The 20,094-nt window shown below is 59.0% G+C and overlaps 4 protein-coding genes across 9 annotated transcripts; 1 reads left to right on the plus strand and 3 right to left on the minus strand.

The window, feature by feature from the left end:
- Nucleotides 1–7,487: 7,487 nt before the first annotated feature.
- Nucleotides 7,488–10,892, minus strand: SIRT2 (sirtuin 2). The gene is made up of 15 exons (XM_062514479.1): nucleotides 10,710–10,892; nucleotides 10,588–10,627; nucleotides 10,066–10,182; nucleotides 9,774–9,815; nucleotides 9,586–9,692; nucleotides 9,435–9,491; nucleotides 9,280–9,348; nucleotides 9,059–9,188; nucleotides 8,807–8,866; nucleotides 8,668–8,723; nucleotides 8,486–8,562; nucleotides 8,360–8,411; nucleotides 8,196–8,260; nucleotides 7,937–8,003; nucleotides 7,488–7,837 (listed from the first exon to the last, which is right to left on the minus strand). Exons 1-15 carry the CDS (start codon nucleotides 10,860–10,862, stop codon nucleotides 7,511–7,513), a joined length of 1,419 nt encoding a protein of 472 aa, XP_062370463.1. The 5' UTR covers nucleotides 10,863–10,892; the 3' UTR covers nucleotides 7,488–7,510.
- Nucleotides 10,893–11,034: 142 nt separating this feature from the next.
- Nucleotides 11,035–13,413, plus strand: NFKBIB (NFKB inhibitor beta). The gene is made up of 6 exons (XM_062514480.1): nucleotides 11,035–11,276; nucleotides 11,574–11,679; nucleotides 11,996–12,242; nucleotides 12,591–12,679; nucleotides 12,769–13,020; nucleotides 13,187–13,413. The coding sequence occupies exons 1-6, from the start codon at nucleotides 11,071–11,073 to the stop codon at nucleotides 13,232–13,234; spliced, it is 948 nt and encodes a 315-aa protein (XP_062370464.1). The 5' UTR covers nucleotides 11,035–11,070; the 3' UTR covers nucleotides 13,235–13,413.
- A 143-nt stretch (nucleotides 13,414–13,556) lies between these two features.
- On the minus strand, nucleotides 13,557–17,424 carry SARS2 (seryl-tRNA synthetase 2, mitochondrial). Of its 5 annotated transcripts, none has more exons than XM_062514477.1 (16): nucleotides 17,138–17,424; nucleotides 16,921–17,016; nucleotides 16,698–16,727; nucleotides 16,486–16,629; nucleotides 16,331–16,385; nucleotides 16,045–16,108; nucleotides 15,824–15,929; nucleotides 15,637–15,684; nucleotides 15,455–15,563; nucleotides 15,049–15,094; nucleotides 14,870–14,942; nucleotides 14,687–14,799; nucleotides 14,512–14,605; nucleotides 14,106–14,198; nucleotides 13,942–14,007; nucleotides 13,557–13,864 (listed from the first exon to the last, which is right to left on the minus strand). In XM_062514477.1, exons 1-16 carry the CDS (start codon nucleotides 17,417–17,419, stop codon nucleotides 13,724–13,726), a joined length of 1,560 nt encoding a protein of 519 aa, XP_062370461.1. In that variant the 5' UTR covers nucleotides 17,420–17,424; the 3' UTR covers nucleotides 13,557–13,723. The 5 variants fall into 5 exon arrangements, with proteins under 5 accessions (XP_062370461.1, XP_062370460.1, XP_062370462.1 ...); XM_062514476.1 differs by having other exon boundaries at nucleotides 14,870–14,957; XM_062514478.1 differs by lacking the exon at nucleotides 15,637–15,684 and having other exon boundaries at nucleotides 14,870–14,957; nucleotides 15,455–15,584.
- On the minus strand, nucleotides 16,940–18,617 carry MRPS12 (mitochondrial ribosomal protein S12). Of its 2 annotated transcripts, none has more exons than XM_062514482.1 (3): nucleotides 18,413–18,566; nucleotides 17,907–18,334; nucleotides 16,940–17,016 (listed from the first exon to the last, which is right to left on the minus strand). In XM_062514482.1, the coding sequence occupies exons 1-2, from the start codon at nucleotides 18,459–18,461 to the stop codon at nucleotides 17,952–17,954; spliced, it is 432 nt and encodes a 143-aa protein (XP_062370466.1). In that variant the 5' UTR covers nucleotides 18,462–18,566; the 3' UTR covers nucleotides 16,940–17,016; nucleotides 17,907–17,951. The 2 variants fall into 2 exon arrangements, with proteins under 2 accessions (XP_062370466.1, XP_062370467.1); XM_062514483.1 differs by lacking the exon at nucleotides 16,940–17,016 and adding an exon at nucleotides 18,579–18,617 and having other exon boundaries at nucleotides 17,862–18,334; nucleotides 18,413–18,471.
- Nucleotides 18,618–20,094: the final 1,477 nt, after the last annotated feature.

Here is a 20,094-nt window from a genome sequence, read left to right on the forward strand (position 1 = left end):
GGACGGGCCGCAGGCAAGTTAGGCAAGTTGGCTCCGAAAGGAGGCACTTTTCCCCAAGAAGCCAAACTCCAGAGCCCTCTTGGCAGATGTCATTTTGTAGGGCGCGTTTGGGCCTCCGATGGCAGCCAGGTTTGGAGGAGGGGGCAGCTTTGGTCTGGGAGAAATCCTCGTCCTTATGGAATTTTTGGAGGCAAAAGCCCAGGACGGGCCGCAGGCAAGTTTACTCCGAAAGGAGACACTTTTCCCCAAGAAGCCAAACTCAAGAGCCCACTTGGCAGATGTCATTTTGTAGGGCGCGTTTGGGCCTCCGATGGCAGCCAGGTTTGGAGGAGGGGGCAGCTTTGGTCTGGGAGAAATCCTCGTCCTTCTGGAATTTTTGTACTCAAAAGCCCAGGACGGGCCGCAGGCAAGTTAGGCAAGTTGGCTTTAATGGAGGCACTTTTCCCCAAGAAGCCAAACTCAAGAACCCACAATGCAGATGTCATTTTGTAGGGCACGTTTGGGCCTCCGATGGCAGCCAGGTTTGGAGGAGGGGGCAGCTTTGGTCTGCGAGAAATCCTCGTCCTTATGGAATTTTTGTAGGCAAAAGCCCAGGACGGGACGCAGGCAAGTTGACTCCGAAAGGAAGCACTTATCCCCAAGAAGCCAAACTCAAGAGCCCACTTGGCAGATGTCATTTTGTAGGGCGCGTTTGGGCCTCCGATGGCAGCCAGGTTTGGAGGAGGGGGCAGCTTTGGTCTGGGAGAAATCCTCGTCCTTATGGAATTTTTGTAGCAAAAGCCCGGGACGGGACGCAGGCAAGTTGGTTTTGAAAGGAGTCACTTTTCCCCAAGAAGCCAAACTCAAGAACCCACTTGGCAGGTGTCATTTTGTGGGGCGCGTTTGGGCCTCCGATGGCAGCCAGGTTTGGAGGAGGGGGCAGCTTTGGTCTGGGAGAAATCCTCGTCCTTATGGAATTTTTGTAGGCAAAATCCCAGGACTGGACGCAGTCAAGTTAGGCAAGTTGACTCCGAAAGGAGGCACTTTTCCCCAAGAAGCCAAACTCAAGAGCCCACTTGGCAGGTGTCATTTTGTAGGGCGCGTTTGGGCCTCCAATGGCAGCCAGGTTTGGAGGAGGGGGCAGCTTTGGTCTGGGAGAAATCCTCGTCCTTATGGAATTTTTGGAGGCAAAAGCCCAGGACGGGCCGCAGGCAAGTTGACTCCGAAAGGAGGTACTTTTCCCCAGGAAGCCAAACTCAAGAGCCCACTTGGCAGATGTCATTTTGTAGGGCGCGTATGGACCTCCGATGGCAGCCAGGTTTGGAGGAGGGGGCAGCTTTGGTCTGGGAGGAATCCTCGTCCTTATGGAATTTTTGTAGCAAAAGCCCGGGACGGGACGCAGGCAAGTTGGTTTTGAAAGGAGGCACTTTTCCCCAAGAAGCCAAACTCAAGAGCCCACTTGGCAGGTGTCATTATGTAGGGCGCGTTTGGGCCTCCGATGGCAGCCAGGTTTGGAGGAGGGGGCAGCTTTGGTCTGGGAGAAATCCTCGTCCTTATGGAATTTTTGTAGCAAAAGCCCAGGACGGGACGCAGGCAAGTTAGGCAAGTTGGCTCCGAAATGAGGCACTTTTCCCCAAGCAGCCAAACTCAAGAGCCCACTTGGCAGGTGTCATTTTGTGGGGCGCGTTTGGGCCTCCGATGGCAGCCAGGTTTGGAGGAGGGGGCAGCTTTGGTCTGGGAGAAATCCTCGTCCATCTGGAATTTTTGTAGGCAAAAGCCCTGCATGGGCCGCAGGCAAGTTGACTCCGAAAGGAGGCACTTTTTCCCCAAGAAGCCAAACTCAAGAGCCCACTTGGCAGGTGTCATTTTGTAGGGCGCGTTTGGGCCTCCGATGGCAGCCAGGTTTGGAGGAGGGGGCAGCTTTGGTCTGGGAGAAATCCTCGTCCTTATGGAATTTTTGTAGGCAAAAGCCCAGGACGGGCCGCAGGGAATTTAGGCAATTTGGCTTTGAAAGGAGGCACTTTTCCCCAAGAAGCCAAACTCAAGAGCCCTCAATGCAGATATCATTTTGTGGGGCGCGTTTGGGCCTCCGATGGCAGCCAGGTTTGGAGGAGGGGGCAGCTTTGGTCTGGGAGAAATCCTCGTCCATCTGGAATTTTTGTAGGCAAAAGTCCAGGAAGGGCTGCAGGCAAGTTGACTCCGAATGGAGGCACTTTTCCCCAAGAAGCCAAACTCAAGAGCCCACTTGGCAGATGTCATTTTGTAGGGCACGTTTGGGCCTCCGATGGCAGCCAGGTTTGGAGGAGGGGGCAGCTTTGATCTGGGAGAAATCCTCGTCCTTATGGAATTTTTGTAGGCAAAAGCCCCGGACGGGACGCAGGCAAGTTAGGCAAGTTGTCTTCGAAAGGAGGCACTTTTCCCCAAGAAGCCAAACTCAAGAGCCCTCAATGCAGATGTCATTTTGTGGGGCGCGTTTGGGCCTCCGATGGCAGCCAGGTTTGGAGGAGGGGGCAGCTTTGGTCTGGGAGAAATCCTCGTCCTTCGGGAATTTTTGTAGACAAAAGCCCTGGATGGGCCACAGGGAAGTTATGCAAGTTGGCATTGAAAGGACTCACTTTTCCCCAAGAAGCCAAACTCAAGAGCCCGCAATGCAGATGTCATTTAGTGGGGTGCGCTCGGGCCTGTGATGGCAGCCAGGTTTGGAGGAGGGGGCAGCTTTGGTCTGGGAGAAATCCTCGTCCTTATGGAATTTTTGTAGGCAAAAGCCCAGGAAGGGCCGCAGGCAAGTTGGCTTTGAAAGGAGGCACTTTTCCCCACGAAGCCAAACTCAAGAGCCCACTTGGCAGATGTCATTTTGTGGGGCGCGTTTGGGCCTCCGATGGCAGCCAGGTTTGGAGGAGGGGGCAGCTTTGGTCTGGGAGAAATCCTCGTCCTTATGGAATTTTTGTAGGCAAAAGCCCAGGACGGGACGCAGGCAAGTTAGGCAAGTTGGTTTTGAAAGGAGGCACTTTTCCCCAAGAAGCCAAACTCAAGAGCCCACTTGGCAGATGTCATTTTGTAGGGCACGTTTGGGCCTCCGATGGCAGCCACGTTTGGAGGAGGGGGCAGCTTTGGTCTGGGAGAAATCCTCGTCCACCTGGAATTTTTGTAGGCAAAAGCCCCAGACGGGACGCAGGCAAGTTGACTCCGAAAGGATGCACGTTTCCCCAAGAAGCCAAACTCAAGAGCCCTCAATGCAGATGTCATTTTGTAGGGCGCGTTTGGGCCTCCGATGGCAGCCAGGTTTGGAGGAGGGGGCAGCTTTGGTCTGGGAGAAATCCTCGTCCTTATGGAATTTTTGAAGGCTAAAGCCCAGGAAGGGCTGCAGGCAAGTTGACTCCGAATGGAGGCACTTTTCCCCAAGAAGCCAAACTCAAGAACCCACTTGGCAGATGTCATTTTGTAGGGCGCGTTTGGGCCTCCGATGGCAGCCAGGTTTGGAGGAGGGGGCAGCTTTGGTCTGGGAGAAATCCTCGTCCTTATGGAATTTTTGTAGGCAAAAGCCCAGGACGGGACGCAGGCAAGTTGGCTCCGAAAGGAGGCACTTTTCCCCAAGAAGCCAAACTCAAGAGCCCACTTGGCAGGTGTCATTTTGTAGGGCGCGTTTGGGCCTCCGATGGCAGCCAGGTTTGGAGGAGGGGGCAGCTTTGGTCTGGGAGAAATCCTCGTCGTTATGGAATTTTTGTAGGCAAAAGCCCTGCATGGGCCGCAGGCAAGTTGACTTTGAAAGGAGGCACTTTTCCCCAAGAAGCCAAACTCAAGAGCCCACTTGGCAGGTGTCATTTTGTAGGGCGCGTTTGGGCCTCCGATGGCAGCCAGGTTTGGAGGAGGGGGCAGCATTGTTCTGGGAGAAATCCTCGTCCATCTGGAATTTTTGTAGGCAAAAGCCCTGGAACGGCCGCAGGAAAGTTAGGCAAGTTGGCTTCGAAAGGAGGCACTTTTCCCCAAGAAGCCAAACTCAAGAGCCCACTTGGCAGGTGTCATTTTGTAGGGCGCGTTTGGGCCTCCGATGGCAGCCAGGTTTGGAGGAGGGGGCAGCTTTGGTCTGGGAGAAATCCTCGTCCTTATGGAATTTTTGTAGGCAAAAGCCCAGGACGGGCCGCAGGGAAGTTAGGCAAGTTGGCTTTGAAAGGAGGCACTTTTCCCCAAGAAGCCAAACTCAAGAACCCACAATGCAGATGTCATTTTGTGGGGCGCGTTTGGGCCTCCGATGGCAGCCAGGTTTGGAGGAGGGGGCAGCTTTGGTCTGGGAGAAATCCTCGTCCTTCTGGAATTTTTGTAGGCAAAAGCCCAAGACAGGCCGCAGGCAAGTTGGCTTTGAAAGGAGGCACTTTCCCCCAAGAAGCCAAACTCTAGAGCCCACTTGACAGATGTCATTTTGTGGGGCGCGCTCAGGCCTCCGATGGCAGCCAGGTTTGGAGGAGGGGGCAGCTTTGGTCTGGGAGAAATCCTCGTCCTTATGGAATTTTTGTACTCAAAAGCCCTGGACGGGACGCAGGCAAGTTGGCTTCGAAAGGAGGCACTTTTCCCCCCAGAAGCCAAACTCAAGAGCCCACTTGGCAGATGTCATTTTGTAGGACGCGTTTGGGCCTCCGATGGCAGCCAGGTTTGGAGGAGGGGGCAGCTTTGGTCTGGGAGAAATCCTCGTCCTTCTGGAATTTTTGTTGGCAAAAGCCCAGGACGGGACGCAGGCAAGTTAGGCAAGTTGGCTTTGAAAAGAGGCACTTTCCCCCAAGAAGCCAAACTCAAGAGCCCACTTGACAGATGTCATTTTGTGGGGCGCACTCGGGCCTCCGATGGCAGCCAGGTTTGGAGGAGGGGGCAGCTTTGGTCTGGGAGAAATCCTCGTCCTTATGGAATTTTTGTAGGCAAAAGCCCAGGACGGGCCGCAGGCAAGTTATGCAAGTTGGCTTTGAAAGGAGTCACTGTTCCCCAAGAAGCCAAACTCAAGAGCCCTCAATGCAGATGTCATTTAGTGGGGTGCGCTCGGGCCTGTGATGGCAGCCAGGTTTGGAGGAGGGGGCAGCTTTTGTCTGGGAGAAATCCTCGTCCTTATGGAATTTTTGTAGGCAAAACCCAAGACAGGCCACAGGCAAGTTAGGTAAGTTGGCTTTGAAACGATGCACGTTTCCCCCAAGAAGCCAAACTCAAGAGCCCTCAATGCAGATGTCATTTTGTGGGGCGCGTTTGGGCCTCCGATGGCAGCCAGGTTTGGAGGAGGGGCCAGCTTTGGTCTGCGAGAAATCCTCGTCCTTCTGGAATTTTTGTAGGCAAAAGCCCAGCACGGGCCACCGGCAAGTTGGCTTTGAAAGGAAGCACGTTCCCCCAAGAAGCCAAACTCAAGAGCCCACTTGGCAGGTGTCATTTTGTAGGGCGCGTTTGGGCCTCCGATGGCAGCCAGGTTTGGAGGAGGGGGCAGCTTTGGTTTGGGAGAAATCCTCGTCCTTCTGGAAATTTTGTAGGCAAAAGCCCAGGATGATCCCAACTTTACCCCTTAGCTAACTGTAACCCTAACGCCAACCCTAATCAATATATTGGTCCCTATATGGCCACGTCCTTCCTAACCAATATCGTTTCTTCTTTGCCCGGTTTTGTACCTGCTAATATGGTGGTTCACATGAGGTTCGGTGTTCCAATGTGGCTTCCCTGTGCCACGGCGACCCTGGTTGGGTTGGTCGGGGCGATGACGGAGTCCCGTGTGTGGATCCAGGGGATTACGCAATCCGGTCATCGGGTCTGGTCGATGACGCAATCCAGTGGGTGGGCTGGCACGGCGCAGTCGGCGCCGCTGCAAACTCGTGGAGAGCAGGGGCTTACTGAAAGGGGTTACAGTGAGGTAGGAGCGCTGGGCCGCAGGTGCACACAGGTATGGGCAAAGGGACACCAAAAGGGACAAAAATACAGTCATGGTGGTGGACAAAGGGAAAAGGAGTGGAAGGAAGAAAGAAAGGTAAAAGATGCAAGCAGTCTGGGAAACAAGAAGCAGGGTGGAACAGGGAGAGGGATTGGGCAACATTTGCTAAGTAAATATTAGAGAGGATTTATCCATTAAAAGAAAAAGAAGGGGAAAAGGCAGTGAAGCAGAGAAGAGGGACAGGTAGAGGAACATGCAGGACAAGAAAGAACACCTTTACAGGTGTCATCAGCAAAAAGAACCAGGCTTTCTTCTGCATTTGCCACGTGAAACTGTTCAGCACAAAGCCGACATACATCCCCAGCGCCGATATCTGAAAATACCGGCAAAGGCTTTCCCGGACAGCCACTAGGAGCTTCCAGGACTGCATTACCAAGGCAGTGCTGAGGAACACGACAGCAGACACCAGAACTCAAAACCCTCGTCCTCTGACAACTGAAAACTTAACAAGAAACAGCAGACCTGCCTGGCCTGACAGGAACTCCCCCCGACCGGTCACCCAGCTGCAGCGAGGGGCAGGGCTCGAGGCACAGCTGCAGTACCACAGACAAGGGCGGGGAACAACGAGATCCATCCCTTCAGGAAATCCTCCTAAATTAATGCCCCAAAACTCACACATTCATAGTAAATAGGGGAGAGTTCTAAAATATACAGGCAAGAACTTCACTGGGAAAGCTGCTCTGGCAGCTGAGTTCATCCTAAGGTCAGTTCTTGCCTCTATAGAGGGAAAAAAACAAATTCCTAATTAGCATTACGTAATTAAAGATGAGACTTCTGCATCGAGGCTGAGGGTGTTATGGTGCCACGAGTGAAACCAAAGGAACTGTGTTATTTAAGAGAACCCAGAACTTTCTTTCCTCTCATGGACGTTTGCCACCCAAATCCCTGTGAATCAAGGAACTAAAGCGATTGTGCTGTCAGAAAAATTACATTATCTCAAACACTGTATTTAACTACACGGTTTGGTATTAGGTATAAAAATTCCAGGAAACACATGAACTGAACAGCATCATCAGTATCTGTCCTGGCAGCTTACCTCTGGGACCAATCCTTGGATATGGGATTTTGGAGGTGCAATCTGAACTTTGGCCTGCTTTGGCTTGTGGACAATGAGTCCCTTTTGCCATTCCAAAGAAGTCACATTTGCATTTTCCAACCCCACAGATCATACCCACTCTTCCTTCTATCCTAATATCCCAAGAATCACATAGCAGATACAGAGCTTTATTTTGAAGCAACTTTTTTTAATCGAAATTAATGTTATTTCTCAGTAGATATAAAAGTGAGAAATTTTACAGGTTTCAAGTGTTTTGGACACACATTCCCCACACCCTCCCTGTGAATTCCCATGCGTTTTGGAGATGTAACACACCTTTTTAGGGGAGGAAAAAAACATCTTTGCTGCACCCTCAACCTCCCCCTTTCCTTTACTAAGTTATTTTTCCCCTTTCCTGTATTTTTTTTTTTTGTTTTTCTATTTCCTCCTTTAAGGAAAAAAACAGCCACAGTCCCTCTCCCCCACTACTCCAGCCCCTCCCCCCCCCACCTACACAAAGCCAAAAACTCCTCTCTGACTGTTTAACTTTGGGTTGTCCCCCCTGTGCTATGGGAAGGGTCCTTGCTGCCCCCCCGGGACTCTTCAGGGTCATGTTGAGCCTGGTCCTTGTCCCCCTGGTGCTTTTTGTCCCCTGGGCTCTTCTTGGGGTCACTTTGAGCTTTATCCTTGTCCCCCAGGCTCTCCTTGGGATCCCTTTGAGCCTTGGCCTTGTCCCTCAGGCTCTTTCTGGGGTTGCCCCCATCCTTGTCCTCATCCACCCAGTGCTTTTGGGGATCCCCCCCATCTGTGTCCCTCCCCTTGGCATCAATGGCCGCGTGTTCCCTCTGCACCAGCTCCTCGAGCTCCTCCTAAGGAGAAGACATGGCGGTTCAGGGGGATCCCAGAAGTGTTTGGGGGGCAGGGGGGCCCCAAAAATTTGTGGGTGGGGGTGGGTGTCAGGGAGGTACCTTCCAGCCCAACAGTTCAGCCAGAGCCAGGCACCCACTGTCACAGTCCCCCAGCCAGGCCACGTCCCTGCGCAGATACAGGAGCCCCAAAGTCACCTCTGTGGGGCCCTAAAAAACCTGGGGGACCCTAGAATCACCTTGGGGGTGCCCACATCATCTTGAGTGGACCAAAAACTACCTTGGGATGCCCCAAAACCACTTTGAGGGTCTCCAAAGCCATGGTGGGGTTCCCAAAACCATGGAGGGAGGGGACCCATACCTGTAGGCCTTGTTTGAGTCAAAGTCCATCCCACCAAAGCCCATCAAGGACATCAGGGAGTCACTCTGGAGGAACAAATAGAGTGACGGGGGTGGGGGGCAGTTGCTCCAAGCCTTCCCCCCCCCCCCCCCCAGTGCCTCCCAAATTGCCCCCCCCCACCTCACCTGTCCTGTCTTCTCCTTGTTGATCAGGAGTCTGGGGGTGCTGGTGGGGACCCTGTGGGAGGGGACAGTCATGGTAGGGGGGGGGGGAAGGCAGGGGTCTGGGAGGTGTCCTGGGAGGGGTCTCACCTGCTGATGAGGGAGGCAAAGGGCTGCACCTGCAGCGAGGTGCCCATGATTAGCAGCAGGTCAACTTTCTCAAAGTCCTGTTGAAGGAGATGTCACTGAGGGAAGGTCCTGGGTCACCTCAGCACCCCCCACCCCAAATTCAGGCTGGGGGTGGGATTCAGGGCCCCCCAAACCCCACTCACCGACTCCAGGAGAGCGAAGAAGCGTGAGGGGAGGCTCTCCCCAAAAAACACAATGTCTGGAGAAGGGGAGTGGCAGATGAGGGGGGTGGGGGTGAAGACCCCCCCTCAGATTCCCACTGAGGCCCCCTTGAAAACTCACCAGGTTTCACCAGCCCCTGGCATTTCTCACACTTAGGGACAAGGGAGGAGAAAATCCGCTCTGAGAAGGGAGCAGGAGGGGGAAACTCAGTGGGGAAAGGGTATTTGAGGGGTCACAGGGACATTTGGGAGGCACTGGGGGAGAACAACCTGCTGTTAGCACCCTGTGGCACAGCAGGTGGGGCCACCCTCACAGCCGCTCAAGGGGGGACGAGGAGGAGGGGTCCCCGGGGGTCCCCAGAGCCCTCCTTACCCCTCATCCAGGCCAGGCCATAGCGCTGGCGGCACGAGGGCCGCAGGCAGTGGGATGTGAAGAACGTGCCGTGAGCCTCCACCAGCAGCTCCGGGTCCAGCCCCGCCACCCTCTCCAGAGTGTCAATGTTCTGGGGGGGGAGCACGGGGGGAGGGGTCAGGGGGTCCCCAAAATCCCTGTGACCCCCCAAAACAGCTGCAGGGGAGGGGAGCATGTCCCACCTGGGTGTAGCAGCGCAGCAAAAGCCCCTTGTCCTGCAGCAGCCTCATGAAGTAGTGACATATTGTGGGCTGGGGGGAATTTGGGGGTTATTTGGGGTTCTCTTGCCCCACCCCCTGAGTGGGGGGGTTGGAAAGAGGTTTTGGGGGACTTTTACCTTGAACTGCCCTGGGTAGAGCTCACGGGCGAGGGCAAAAAAGGGTTCTGGGTGTTTCTGGGGGGGCACAGGGAGGTCAGGGGGGGCTCGGAGTGCCCCCAGATAACCAGGCCTCCCCCCAGAATTTGGGGAGTAAAAGGGGGGTGGGTACCTTGAAGAAACCAATCTCAAAGATGGCCTCAGGGTAGGGAAGGTCGTAGCTCTGCAAGTTGGAGTAGAGCCCAGTGCCAGGGGAGCGGAAGTCCGGGATCCCGGCGGCTGGGGGGAGTTGGGGGGCTCAGGACCCACCCTGGGTGTCCTGAGCCGCCCCCTCCGGGCCCCCCCAAAATGAGCACTCACAGGTGGAGATGCCAGCGCCCACCATGCACACGACATTCTTACCTGTAGGGAAGGGGGAACACAGGGGTGAACCCTAAATTTGCCCTCAAGAGCCCTAAAACTGCCCTTTCCCCCCACACTGCGAACCCCCAAATCCACCCCGTTTCCACAGCACCCCTCCTTTCCCCATTCCCGTTGTCCTCCCTCCGTGCCCGCTTTTCCCACTGCTCCCTTCCCGTTCTTGGTGTCCCCCCATTCCCATCCCCATTCCCGTCCCCGGTCCTGCTCCTATCTCCGTTCCCGGTGTTCCTACAGCGGTCACTCTTCAGGAAGCGGCTCACGCCCTGCAGGCTCAGCTCGTCCAGCACCGGCTCCGGTTTGTCCCCTACAAGCCCCAGGGTCCGGGACAGGAGCGTCCGCAGCAGCTCCACTGCGGGAACATCGAACTGTCCCCATACAGTCGCCAAAGTGATTTCCGCGTCCCAAAATCCCCAAAAATGTCCCCCAAGGTTCCATCAAAAATGTCCCCAAAGGTCCCCGAAAGTCCCAAAGGCCCCAGAAACGTCCTCAAAAAATCCCATGAGTAACTCCAAAGGGCGCCAGAGAAACCCATAATGTCCCCAAACCTCCTATTCTAACTGCTCCGCCCTATAAATATCCCCAAGTGTCTCATAGTATCCCCAAAGGCCCAATAAAGGTTTCCGAAGGGTCCCCAAAGCCCCCGAAATGTCTCCAACGGCCCCATAATGTCCCCATAGGGTCCCTGAAAGTGTCCCCAAAGGCCCAGTCCGGGGCCCCCCGCGGCCACGGGAGACACCGGCGCCCCCAGACCCACTGTCAGCGTCAGCCGAAGCGCCCGGCTCAGGGTCCGAGACCTGCGGGGAGGAGTGAGAAGGGTCACCGAGAGATCGGGGGTGGTCATCGGGATGGGGACCGAGGGGACACCGGGGGCGTTACCGGAAACTCGGAGTCCTGCTCCACCACCTCCTCGTGGGCCCCGGGAGCTGCGGAGACACTGGGGGGGTCACCGGCGGAGGCGGGAGGAGAGGGAGCCCCACGCCCTAGGGCCGGACCAGCCCCACCGCCTCCAGCACCGTCCGGGTCCGCCATAAACGCAGCCGCGCCAATCCACAACTCCCAGCGTGCCCCGCTCACCCGCGGCGGCTCCGGTTGGTGGGCGGAGTAGGCGCGGCCAGACGGAGGGTGCTGATTGGCTGAGACGCCCGAAAGCGCGGGCGCGGACTACGGGTCCCGGCACGCGCCGGGGCGGGGATTCCCCGGTCCGCGATGGCGGCCGCGGCCTGAGGTGGCCCCGGCGATGGCGGCCGCGGCCCCCGCGGCCCCCGGCGAGGCAAAGCGGCCCGAGGGCGACGAGTGGTGTGACAGCGGGCTGGGCTCGCTGGGCGAGGGGCCACTGGTGTCGCCGCTGCCCGCCAGCCTCGGAGCGGAGCCCCCCGAGCCCCTTGGCGACCCCGCGACCTGGCTGCGGCACGTCCTGAGCTTCGTCACCGAGGACGGCGACACGTGAGGGCGGGGAGGGGCGAGGGACCCATCCCCCCAGGTCCGGGAAGGACCCCCGCGCACACCCCGGGGTTGGGGGGTCGCTGTCCTGCCTCTTACCGGCGTTCCGGTGCGGCCCCCCCCCCCGGGACCGCCTGATCCCCGCGGGGGTCCCTCAGTAACGTCCCAGTACTGCCAATGACCTCCCCCAAACCAACCGCCCAGGACCCCCATCCCCAGCCCCCCACACTTTTTTGGGGACTCCCCGGTGGGTCTGGGGGTATCAGAGCGCCCCCCCCCCAGCTCGTGCCCCTCCCCCAGGGCCCTTCACCTGGCCGTGATCCACGAGCACGAGGAATTCCTGGAGTCCATCCTGCGGCACACGGAGCACTCGCCCTACCTGGACCTGCAAAACGACCTGGGGCAGGTGTGGAAGGGGGAGAAATTTGGGGTTCCCGGAGGGGTTGGGGGTCCTGGGACCACCCCAAGTCTCCACGGCGTCGGGTGGGGGTGGGTGAGGAGCTTGGGGAGGGAGGGGTGGAAATTTGGGGGTTTTGGGGTTACAGTGGGGTGGAGCTGTAGGGGAGGAACATCTACGGGGGAATTTTGGGGGGGGTTTGACCCTCTTCCCCCCCCCCCCCCCCCCCCCCCCAATTGTCACCCCAGAGCTGCACATCGCCGTGGTGCTGGGGCTGGGGTTTTGGGGTGGTTTTGGGGTAGTTTAAGCCCGGTTTCGCCCCCAGAGCGCGCTGCACATCGCCGTGGTGCTGGGGCTGGCCGGGGCCGTGCGGCGGCTGCGGGCAGCGGGCGCGGGCGTGGCCGTGAGGGAGCGGGGCGGTCACACCCCCCTGCACCTGGCCTGTCGTGAGGGTCACCCCGCCTGCGCCCGCGCCCTGCTTGGGGGACCCCCCGAGCACCGGGACTCCCCCCGGGATCCCCGGAAGGAGGAGGAGGAGCGGCGGGTGCAGCTGGAGAGCGTCAACTACGACGGTGGGGGTGCAGGGAGAACGCGGTTTTTGGGGAGGGGACAGGGGTTTGGGGGACGGGGTGGGGGGGAATCACGTGGCTTTGGGATCATCGTGGTTTTGAGGGGGGAATCACAGTTTTTCCGGGGAGGACATGATTCTGGGGATGGGGAAAGGGTTTTGGAGTGGACACAGTTTGAGAGTATCACATAGGGGATTGATACATTTTGGGGAAAACACAGATTGGGTGGGGATCAGATGGTTTGGGGGGGGGGGCGGGGGGGGGAACATGGGGAGAGGGATGGTTTGGGCCAGGGTCCCACGTGCTCAGGCAGGCCTTTGGGGCCCCTCGGGCCCCATTTCCCCCCCACAGGTTACACCCCCTTGCACGTAGCCATCCTGCGCCGGGACCTGGAGCTGGTGCAGCTCCTGCTGTGTGCTGGTGCTGACCCCGACCGGCCGGTGGGTGCCCCCCAAAACCCCCCAAAAGAAACCAAAAATGGGGCTGGGGGGGTTCCTCACCACCCCTGACCCCCTGCCGTGCCTCTCAGGAGCCAAGCTGTGGCCGCAGCCCCCTGCATTTGGCTGTAGAGGCCCAGAGCCCCGACGTGGCCGAGTGTCTCCTGCGGGGTGGGGCACAGCCGGACCCCCGCACGTTCTCGGGGTTCACCCCCCTGTACAGTGCCCGGCGCCGCCCCGACCCCCGTCTGCCCCCTCTCCTACGCCGATTTGGGGCCCGCGACCCCCCCAGCAGTGACAGCAGCGACAGCAGCGACAGCGAGGGTGGGGCAGAGGACAGTGAGGTCAGTCAGTGACCCCCCCTTGTCCCCAAAATGTCCCCTCGGAGTAGCCCAGGATGATTGGGGGGCTCCCAAGAGGGTCCCCAAACCCCTCCAAGCGCTGCCCCTCCAAACTTTTCTGGCCCCTCTCAGACTCCTCCAGCCCCCCCAAACGTCTCTCCCTTCCCAGGATGACTACGATGACATCATCATCAACAGCAGGCACTGCCCACTCTGAGGGCCCCCATGGGACCCCCCCCAGAACCCCGTCGGATGGACTTAGAGGTCCCCCTGCCTCCCCCAAGCCAGGGGGACCCCCTGGAGATGCAACCCCCCTCCGCAAAATGCCAGGCAAGCCCCAAGGGCTGTGGGGGGCGATGCAAAATAAAGCGGAGGCTGTGTGGGTAGCCTCCCACGCAAGGGACATGCCTGTGACAGTGGGGGGAAATTTGGGGAGGGAGGATGCCTGTGTGAGTGCAGGGGACACCTGTGACACTGGGGGAACACCTGTGTGCCCCCAGGGCATCTGTGGAGCAACGGACACATCTGTGACAAGGGGGTGATTTCCAGGTTTTATTCCCGGAATTTGTCACTCTTGGGACACACGTGGAACACACTGGATGGGGTTGTTGCATGTCCAGTGTCCTGCGTGTCCATCCCACCGCGTCCCAGCTCCATCTGCACACTGCCGTGGCTCTGCCTCCCCCATGAAGACCCCTCCCCCAGCTCAGGGCAGCCCCCCCATTTTAGGGGGAACACCCCCGGGCTGGTTGGGGCCAATGTAGCGCAGGAGGGGCGCAGGAGGCCGAGCCAGCACCTCCCGCCCCACCAGTGGCTGCAGCACAGGGGGCACTCGGACACGGCCATCCTGCAGGGTGACACAGGGTGCAGTGAGCTCCCCTGAGCGCCTGAACCCGCACCCGCGGGGCCCCCCAGACCACTCACCGGGAGCTGGTTGCACTCAAGAAGTGCGATGAGCACGCGTGGCACGGCGCAGGCAGTGCCATTCACCTGGGGGTGGGGGGGGGGAAACATGGGGTGTCAGGGGGGCTCAGGGACCTTCCCCCCGGGTTTTGGGGTTCTCCCAGGGATTACAGGGGGTCACCCACTGTATGTGCATGGCTCAGCCGGCCCCCCTCCCCGCTGTACATGATGTTCAGCCGCCGGCTCTGGTAATCGGTGCAGTTGGAAGTGCTGGAAATCTGGAGGGGGTGGTGGGGAGAGGGGTCAGGAGGTTTTGGGCATCCCCCTCCTCCTACACCAGGAACCCCCTAAACTGGGAATCCTGATCTGGCAGCAAGGGCAGGAACAAATTGGGGGGGGGGGGGGGGGGGCATAAACACAGAGGGAGGGGATGAAGAGGGCATCACCCTCAGTGCTTCTGAATTTTTGGTGTTTTCCCAGAATTGTTTGGATTCTCCCCCAAATTACTTAGGTTCTCCCCAAATTATCAGGGTACTCCCCACATTATTTAGCCTCTCCCTGAATTACAGGGGTCTCAGACCCCCCACTCACCTCCCCAAATTTGCCCCGTCCGGGCATCCAGGCCTCGATGTCGAACTTGCGGTAGGCAGGGAGCCCCAACTCCTCTGTGGGCATGTCCAGGACACTGGGGGCCCAGGGGGGATAGTTAAAAGGGATATTGGGGGGTTCCGGGGACTGGGGATCCCCCCCCAGAAATCCCCCTCACCGGTAATGGAGCCCCAGCTCTGAGAAAATCTCCTTCTGGAGCCCCAGGAACTCGTCCAGCAGCTCCTCACTCTCTGTCCCACGTTCGGCTGCTGTCACCCCAAACATCTCCACCTTCCGGGGGGGCACATGGGGTGACCCCGCTGCATTTCCCTTCCCAGGGGTCTCCCAGTGCTCCCAGTACCTTGGTGAACTGGTGAACGCGGTATAGCCCCCAGGGCTCCTGGCCCGTGTCGGTCTCAGCACGGTAGCAAGTACTGGAACACACGACCCTGGTGGAGTGATGCAGGTCAAGGGGGCCCCCAAAACACCCCACACCCTCCAGGGGAGGAGTTCTCTGGGAGGACACAACCCCCCCCATACCTGACAGGCAGGTCCTGCAGCTGCACTGCATGGTCCATGAAATACCCTGGGGGGAGGAGGGGGGCGCATGGGGTAACCCCCAAATCCATCTGCCCCCCCCACGCACACTTCTCCATTTTTCCCTCAGTTTTTCCCTGTTTTTCCTTTCTTCCCCCGTTTTTTTCTCCTCCTCTTGCTGGTTTTCTCTGTTTTTTTCTCCTGTATTTCCCTCTCCCTGCTTCTTACCCTGTTTCTTCCCCATGTTTTTTCTCCTGTTTTCCCCTTGTTGCTGCCTCTTTTCTGCCATTTTCCCCCTTTTATGTACCATTTTCCTCATGTTATCCCCTGGTTTTCCCTATTTTCACCCATATTCTCCCCCACTCCATTTCTCCCCCTGGGTTTTCCCCATTTCCCTCCAATTTCCCACCTGCAATTCCCACCTCCGAGGTCCCGGCCAGACACAGGTCCTCGAAGCGTGCAGGGTCAATGTTGTAAACTGGGGAGGGGTTAGCGCTGGGCTGGACCCCACAGCCCTCCTGGGGGGCACAGGGGGTCACCTGGGATCACACAAGTGCCAGGGGGTGCTCAGGGGGCTCGGGGGTCACTCACAAAAACAGCTCCTCGCAGCAGGTCTGGCACTGTCATGGGCAGGAAACCCTGGGAGAAAGGAAGGTCAGGAGACCCTGACCCCTCTGGATCCCCCCAGACCATCCCAGAGCCTCCCTGGATCCCCCCCCAGACCATCCCCAAGCCCACCCAAATTCCCCCAGAGCCTCCCTGGATGTCCTCCCCCCACCTTGCTGAGCAGCTTCCGTAAGGTGAAGGTGACGAGGGCGTGCTGGAGCAGGGCTCCGGCCCCACTCAGGTAATAGGAGCGATGGCCCGACACATGGGAAAGGCGCCTGCACAGGTAGAACAGGTATGGGACACCTGGGGACCTCCCCTACCCTGCACAGGTCATGCGAGCAATGGCCTGACACACGGGACAGGTATGTCCCCCCTCTAGGTGTTGCTCACCTTTGCCGGATGATGTCCAGCCCCTCCCCCAGCTCCAGGTGTCCCTTTGGCTTGAAATCAAACACTGAGGAAGGGAGGGGGTACCTTCATCACCTTTGTCACCCAAGACACTCCAAACTTCCCCCCCCAAATCCTCCATAACCCTGAGGCCCCCAAATCCTTCCTCACTCCACTCCAAATTCTCCATCACCCTCAGACTCTTCATTTCCCCCAGGGACCCACCTCCTCATCCCCCTCTCAACAAAAAACCTCCCCAGGACCTCCCAAAACACCTCCCACCCCTTACCTGGTTTCTCACCAACCACCTCGAGCAGCCGGGCCTGAGTCTGGTCTCCAACGGGCTGGGGGTGGCACAAGGGGGAAGTTGGGGGAAAAAAACAAAAAAAACACAGGCCAAAGGGGGTGTTTGGGGTATTTTGGGGGAATTTTTGGGAGTCTCACCACAGCAGGGTGGGTTCTGTTGGGCAGCTGCAGGGCCCCCAGGTAAAATCTCTGCTCCAGGTCGGATTCCTCAGCCTCGAGCACCCGGAGCTGCCCCCGGAGGCTCCGGCCCCGCTCCCGCAGCTCTGCCAATGCCGGGAGCTGCTAGAGAGGCACTGTGAGGACACAGAAGGCCAGGAATCCCCCGAGCCCCCCCAAAATTCCATTCCTACCGTCTTGGCTGCCGCCTTGTCATGGGAGGCCTGGGGGGGAAAAGGAGCCAGGTCAGCCTGGGATATCTGGGGGAAAGTGAGTGGGTCTGGGTGGGATGGAGGATCCTGGAGTGGTTTAGGGGGAGAGGGGCGGTGGTTCCAGGGGGAATTGAGTGGGGACCAGAGGGAGCCAGTGGGGACTTTGGGGGTCCAAGAGGGAACTGAGGACTCCCGAGGGTCTTACCATGATCTCGCGGACCCCCTCGGCCACACGCCCCTTCTCAACCTCCAGCCGGGCGATGCCATCCCGGACCTTCCCCAGCCGCGACCACGTCCGCACCTGAGGGCGTAGCCAAGGCGTTGGCTCAGGTGGGCTCTCCGGCCACACCTAAACTCCTGGCTAAGCCACGCCCTGACCCCACCCCATCTCAGGCCCCGCCCACGCCGTTCCAACGACTCACGATCTCCCGGAGCGCGGCGCCCCCCAGCGGTCCGCGCCGCTGCTCCACCTCGCGCTCACTGAGAGCGGTCACGTCGAGCTGCGGCCGCGCGCTCAGCCCCTCCCGCACGTGCTCGTATAGGCGGCTCCGCCCGGTCCCGATCCCGATCCCGATCCCGATCCCGGTCCCGGTCCCGGTCCCGACGCCGGCAGCGGGACCCGGGCCGGGAATGTTCCCCGCGGCCCCGCGCCGCCCGCCCCCCGCCGCGCGCCCCGCTGCCAGCAGCGTCCGGCGTGCCGCCATCTTGGACACCGGCGCGGGTCACGTGGAGGAGGAGCCGGGGGCGGGGCCGGGCGTGCGCACGGACCGCACCACCCCCGGGCGGCTTTGGCCGCGGCCCCGGCCTCATGCCCGCTGCCCTCCAAGTCTGGAGACCCCTCGTGACACCCCCAGCGTCCTCTCGGTGACCCCCGGGGCCAACCCAGTGAACCCCCGGTGTCCTCCCAGTGCCCTGAGCTACTCCCCCCGAGCTCCCAGATCTGTCACCGGACTCTTCCCAGGGCTTCCCACACCTCCCCAGTGCCCTCCCAGCCACTTCCCAGTGCCCCCAGGCGTCCTCCCACTGCCCACAAGACCCTTCTATGTCCCCAAAGGCCCCTTCCAAGTACCTCCAGTCTCCCCACGACCCTTCCCAGTACCCCTAAGATCCTTCCCAATACCCCCACCATCACTCCACACCACAACGCACATCACCACCAACTTTTAATCTGAACAACGCGCATGTCCCCACCTGGAGACCCTCAACCTAGGCTGGGCACGCTCCCAGGACCCCTACTCATTTCTTCGCCTGCACGTGGGCGCAGTCGTACTTTCCACGCACCACGGTGAGTTTGACGCCGGGCAGGTCCTGGGTGCGCCCACCCTGCACCAGCACGATGTGGTGCTCCTGCAGGTTGTGGCCCTCGCCGGGCACGAAGGCGATGACCTCACGGCCGGTGCTGAGCCGCACCCGCACACACCGGCGGTTCGCCGAGTTCGGCTTCTTAGGCTTTCGGATCAGGTTCTTCAGCACCACCCCCTTGATCTGCGGGCGGCCCAGGGTGGGCCCCAGTTTGCGGGGAAGGGGCGCGGGGCGGCCCTGCCGGTGCATCTGGTTCAGCGTAGCCATGGCGGCGGATGGAGAAGGGGGCGGCGGCGACGGGAGGAGCAGCCCCGGACCTGCGGAGGGGACACGGAGAGGGGTCAGGGGGCTTGAAGGGGGCGGCGGGTTTTGGGGAGGACGGGTGATTTACGCACTGTAGCGGGGCAGCGAGGCGGCAGCCCTGAGCACGGCGCGGAGCGACATCTCCGAGGTTCTGAGGGGAGAACGCGCGGTCAGAACTGCCTGGGGAGGGCACCCGGCACCAGCGGGAAGCGGAGGGACCAAAGCCCCCACGTTCCCCTCAGTGCGCCGCCATCTTACCCAGATCCGAGCGCACCGCGCTGCGATTGGATAGCGGAGATGCCAGTCTCCATGATTCGTGCGGCGATTGGTCGCGTTACCGTTTAATACCGCCCTAATGGCTGGAGAGTCACAGCCTCCAGACACGCCCCCTCGGCAGCAACTTCCGTCTCATACCCCGCCTCTCCCCTGAGCCCCGCCCCAAACTCCCTTCCCCGCCTCAGGCCACGCCCCCTGCCCATATTCGGCTCTACCTACCCGGCTCCTTGCCCATATTTGGATGACCACGCCCCTCCGCTGCTGTCCCCGCCTCCTAGGGCGGGGTCTGTCGCCGCGGCGACGCGGGCGTGGGAGGACCCGGATGTGCCTCGCTCCCAACATGGCGGCGGCGGCGGCGGCCGAGTGAGGCCTGAGGGGGCCCCGGGGGGGCTGAGGGCGCTCGGGAGGAATGTGGGGATATCGGGGAGATCTGGGGTTTGGAGACCACCCCCGCCCGGGCTAAGGAATTCTGTAGTGATGGAGGTGGGGGGTTGAGAGTGTGCTTGGGGTCAGTTTGAGGCTCCCCAAATCCCTGGAGGGGGGGCGGCGGCAACTGCTGTAGGAAACGCTGGAATTCCCGGGCAGCATGGAATATATATCCAACCGCCAGCCGCCCTAAAAACACCCCAAAGGGGAGGTCTGGGGTGCTCCTGAAGGAATTCCGTTCTTCCCGTGCAGCACTTTTCCCGGAGGACCCGGAACACGGAGCTGAGGCAGGAAAGTTTTCCCTTCGTGGAAGGTAGGAAACGGATCCGGAATGAATTCCCAGAATTTTTTATCCCACGAGGATCTGGGGGGGGTCTCCTCGCCGTGCTCCCATCCAGCCCCAGAGCCCTGGGATGTATTTTTCCAGCGTTTCCTGTGGATTTGGGTCAGGAACTCCGAGGCAGATGGGCACTAGGATTCCTCAGCAATGTCCTAACTCCTCAAAAACAGCATTTTCCCACAATTTTGGAGTAGTGGAAAGGGAAATCGCCATCCCCAGTGTTTTTTGTGGTGTTCCTGTCACCGTTCCTCAGTTGAAAATGAGAAAAAAATCAGAAAAAACCTCTGAATTTGGGCTTTTAGTTGTATTTTCTCTGTAATTCGGTGAATTTTCAAATAAGTAATGGTGGGATAGAGGGATTGACCTGCACTAGGCTTGGAAATTAGTGGAAATTTGGTTTATGGGGAATATCCAGATTTGGATATCCAGATCCAGCAGTCCTGTGGAAATGGCAAAAAACCTCCTACTCCCACCATTCCCTGTTGGGGCTTGGGGGTAAAAGGTGGGAATTTGGTCATCATCATCATCTCATTAACGGCTGTGGGATGAGCAGGAATTTCTCCAGATTTTCCAGGAAGAAATTCCAAGGGTATTCCTGCCCGGGGCTTTAATTAATCTTTTAATTTGTTCATTCCCATGGGATAAAACCTGGGTTCCCTGGAGCCCTGGGAGGAATTTCTGGAGGTGTTCCCGAACCAGCCCCAGGAGGGATTTGCCATTTTCTTGGATTTT

Source organism: Cinclus cinclus, unplaced genomic scaffold (assembly GCF_963662255.1).
Source record: "Cinclus cinclus unplaced genomic scaffold, bCinCin1.1 SCAFFOLD_129, whole genome shotgun sequence".
NCBI classification, from domain to species: domain Eukaryota; kingdom Metazoa; phylum Chordata; class Aves; order Passeriformes; family Cinclidae; genus Cinclus; species Cinclus cinclus.

Bases quoted from the DNA above. Each gene is read 5' to 3' on its own strand.
- SARS2 (XM_062514474.1), bottom strand. From the start codon at position 17,419: ATGGCGGCACGCCGGACGCTGCTGGCAGCGGGGCGCGCGGCGGGGGGC. The intron at 15,930-16,044 runs GTGAGCAACACC...CTACCTGTGCAG, and splicing joins CTGGACATCATCCGGCAAAG to GCGCCTTTCCCATGTGTCGG. The intron at 13,865-13,941 runs GTGAGTGGTCTG...GTCACCCTGCAG, and splicing joins TTGAGTGCAACCAGCTCCCG to GATGGCCGTGTCCGAGTGCC.
- SIRT2 (XM_062514479.1), bottom strand. From the start codon at position 10,862: ATGGCGGACCCGGACGGTGCTGGAGGCGGTGGGGCTGGTCCGGCCCTA. The intron at 8,867-9,058 runs GTAAGGAGGGCT...CTCCCTTCTCAG, and splicing joins TGGCCTGGCCTGGATGAGGG to AGCGGATTTTCTCCTCCCTT. The intron at 8,261-8,359 runs GTGAGGTGGGGG...TTGTTCCTCCAG, and splicing joins ACAAGGAGAAGACAGGACAG to AGTGACTCCCTGATGTCCTT.
- MRPS12 (XM_062514482.1), bottom strand. From the start codon at position 18,461: ATGTCGCTCCGCGCCGTGCTCAGGGCTGCCGCCTCGCTGCCCCGCTAC. The intron at 18,335-18,412 runs GTGCGTAAATCA...TCCCCTCCGCAG, and splicing joins CGCCTCGCTGCCCCGCTACA to GTCCGGGGCTGCTCCTCCCG.
- NFKBIB (XM_062514480.1), top strand. From the start codon at position 11,071: ATGGCGGCCGCGGCCCCCGCGGCCCCCGGCGAGGCAAAGCGGCCCGAG. The intron at 11,680-11,995 runs GTGTGGAAGGGG...TTTCGCCCCCAG, and splicing joins TGCAAAACGACCTGGGGCAG to AGCGCGCTGCACATCGCCGT. The intron at 12,680-12,768 runs GTGGGTGCCCCC...CGTGCCTCTCAG, and splicing joins GTGCTGACCCCGACCGGCCG to GAGCCAAGCTGTGGCCGCAG.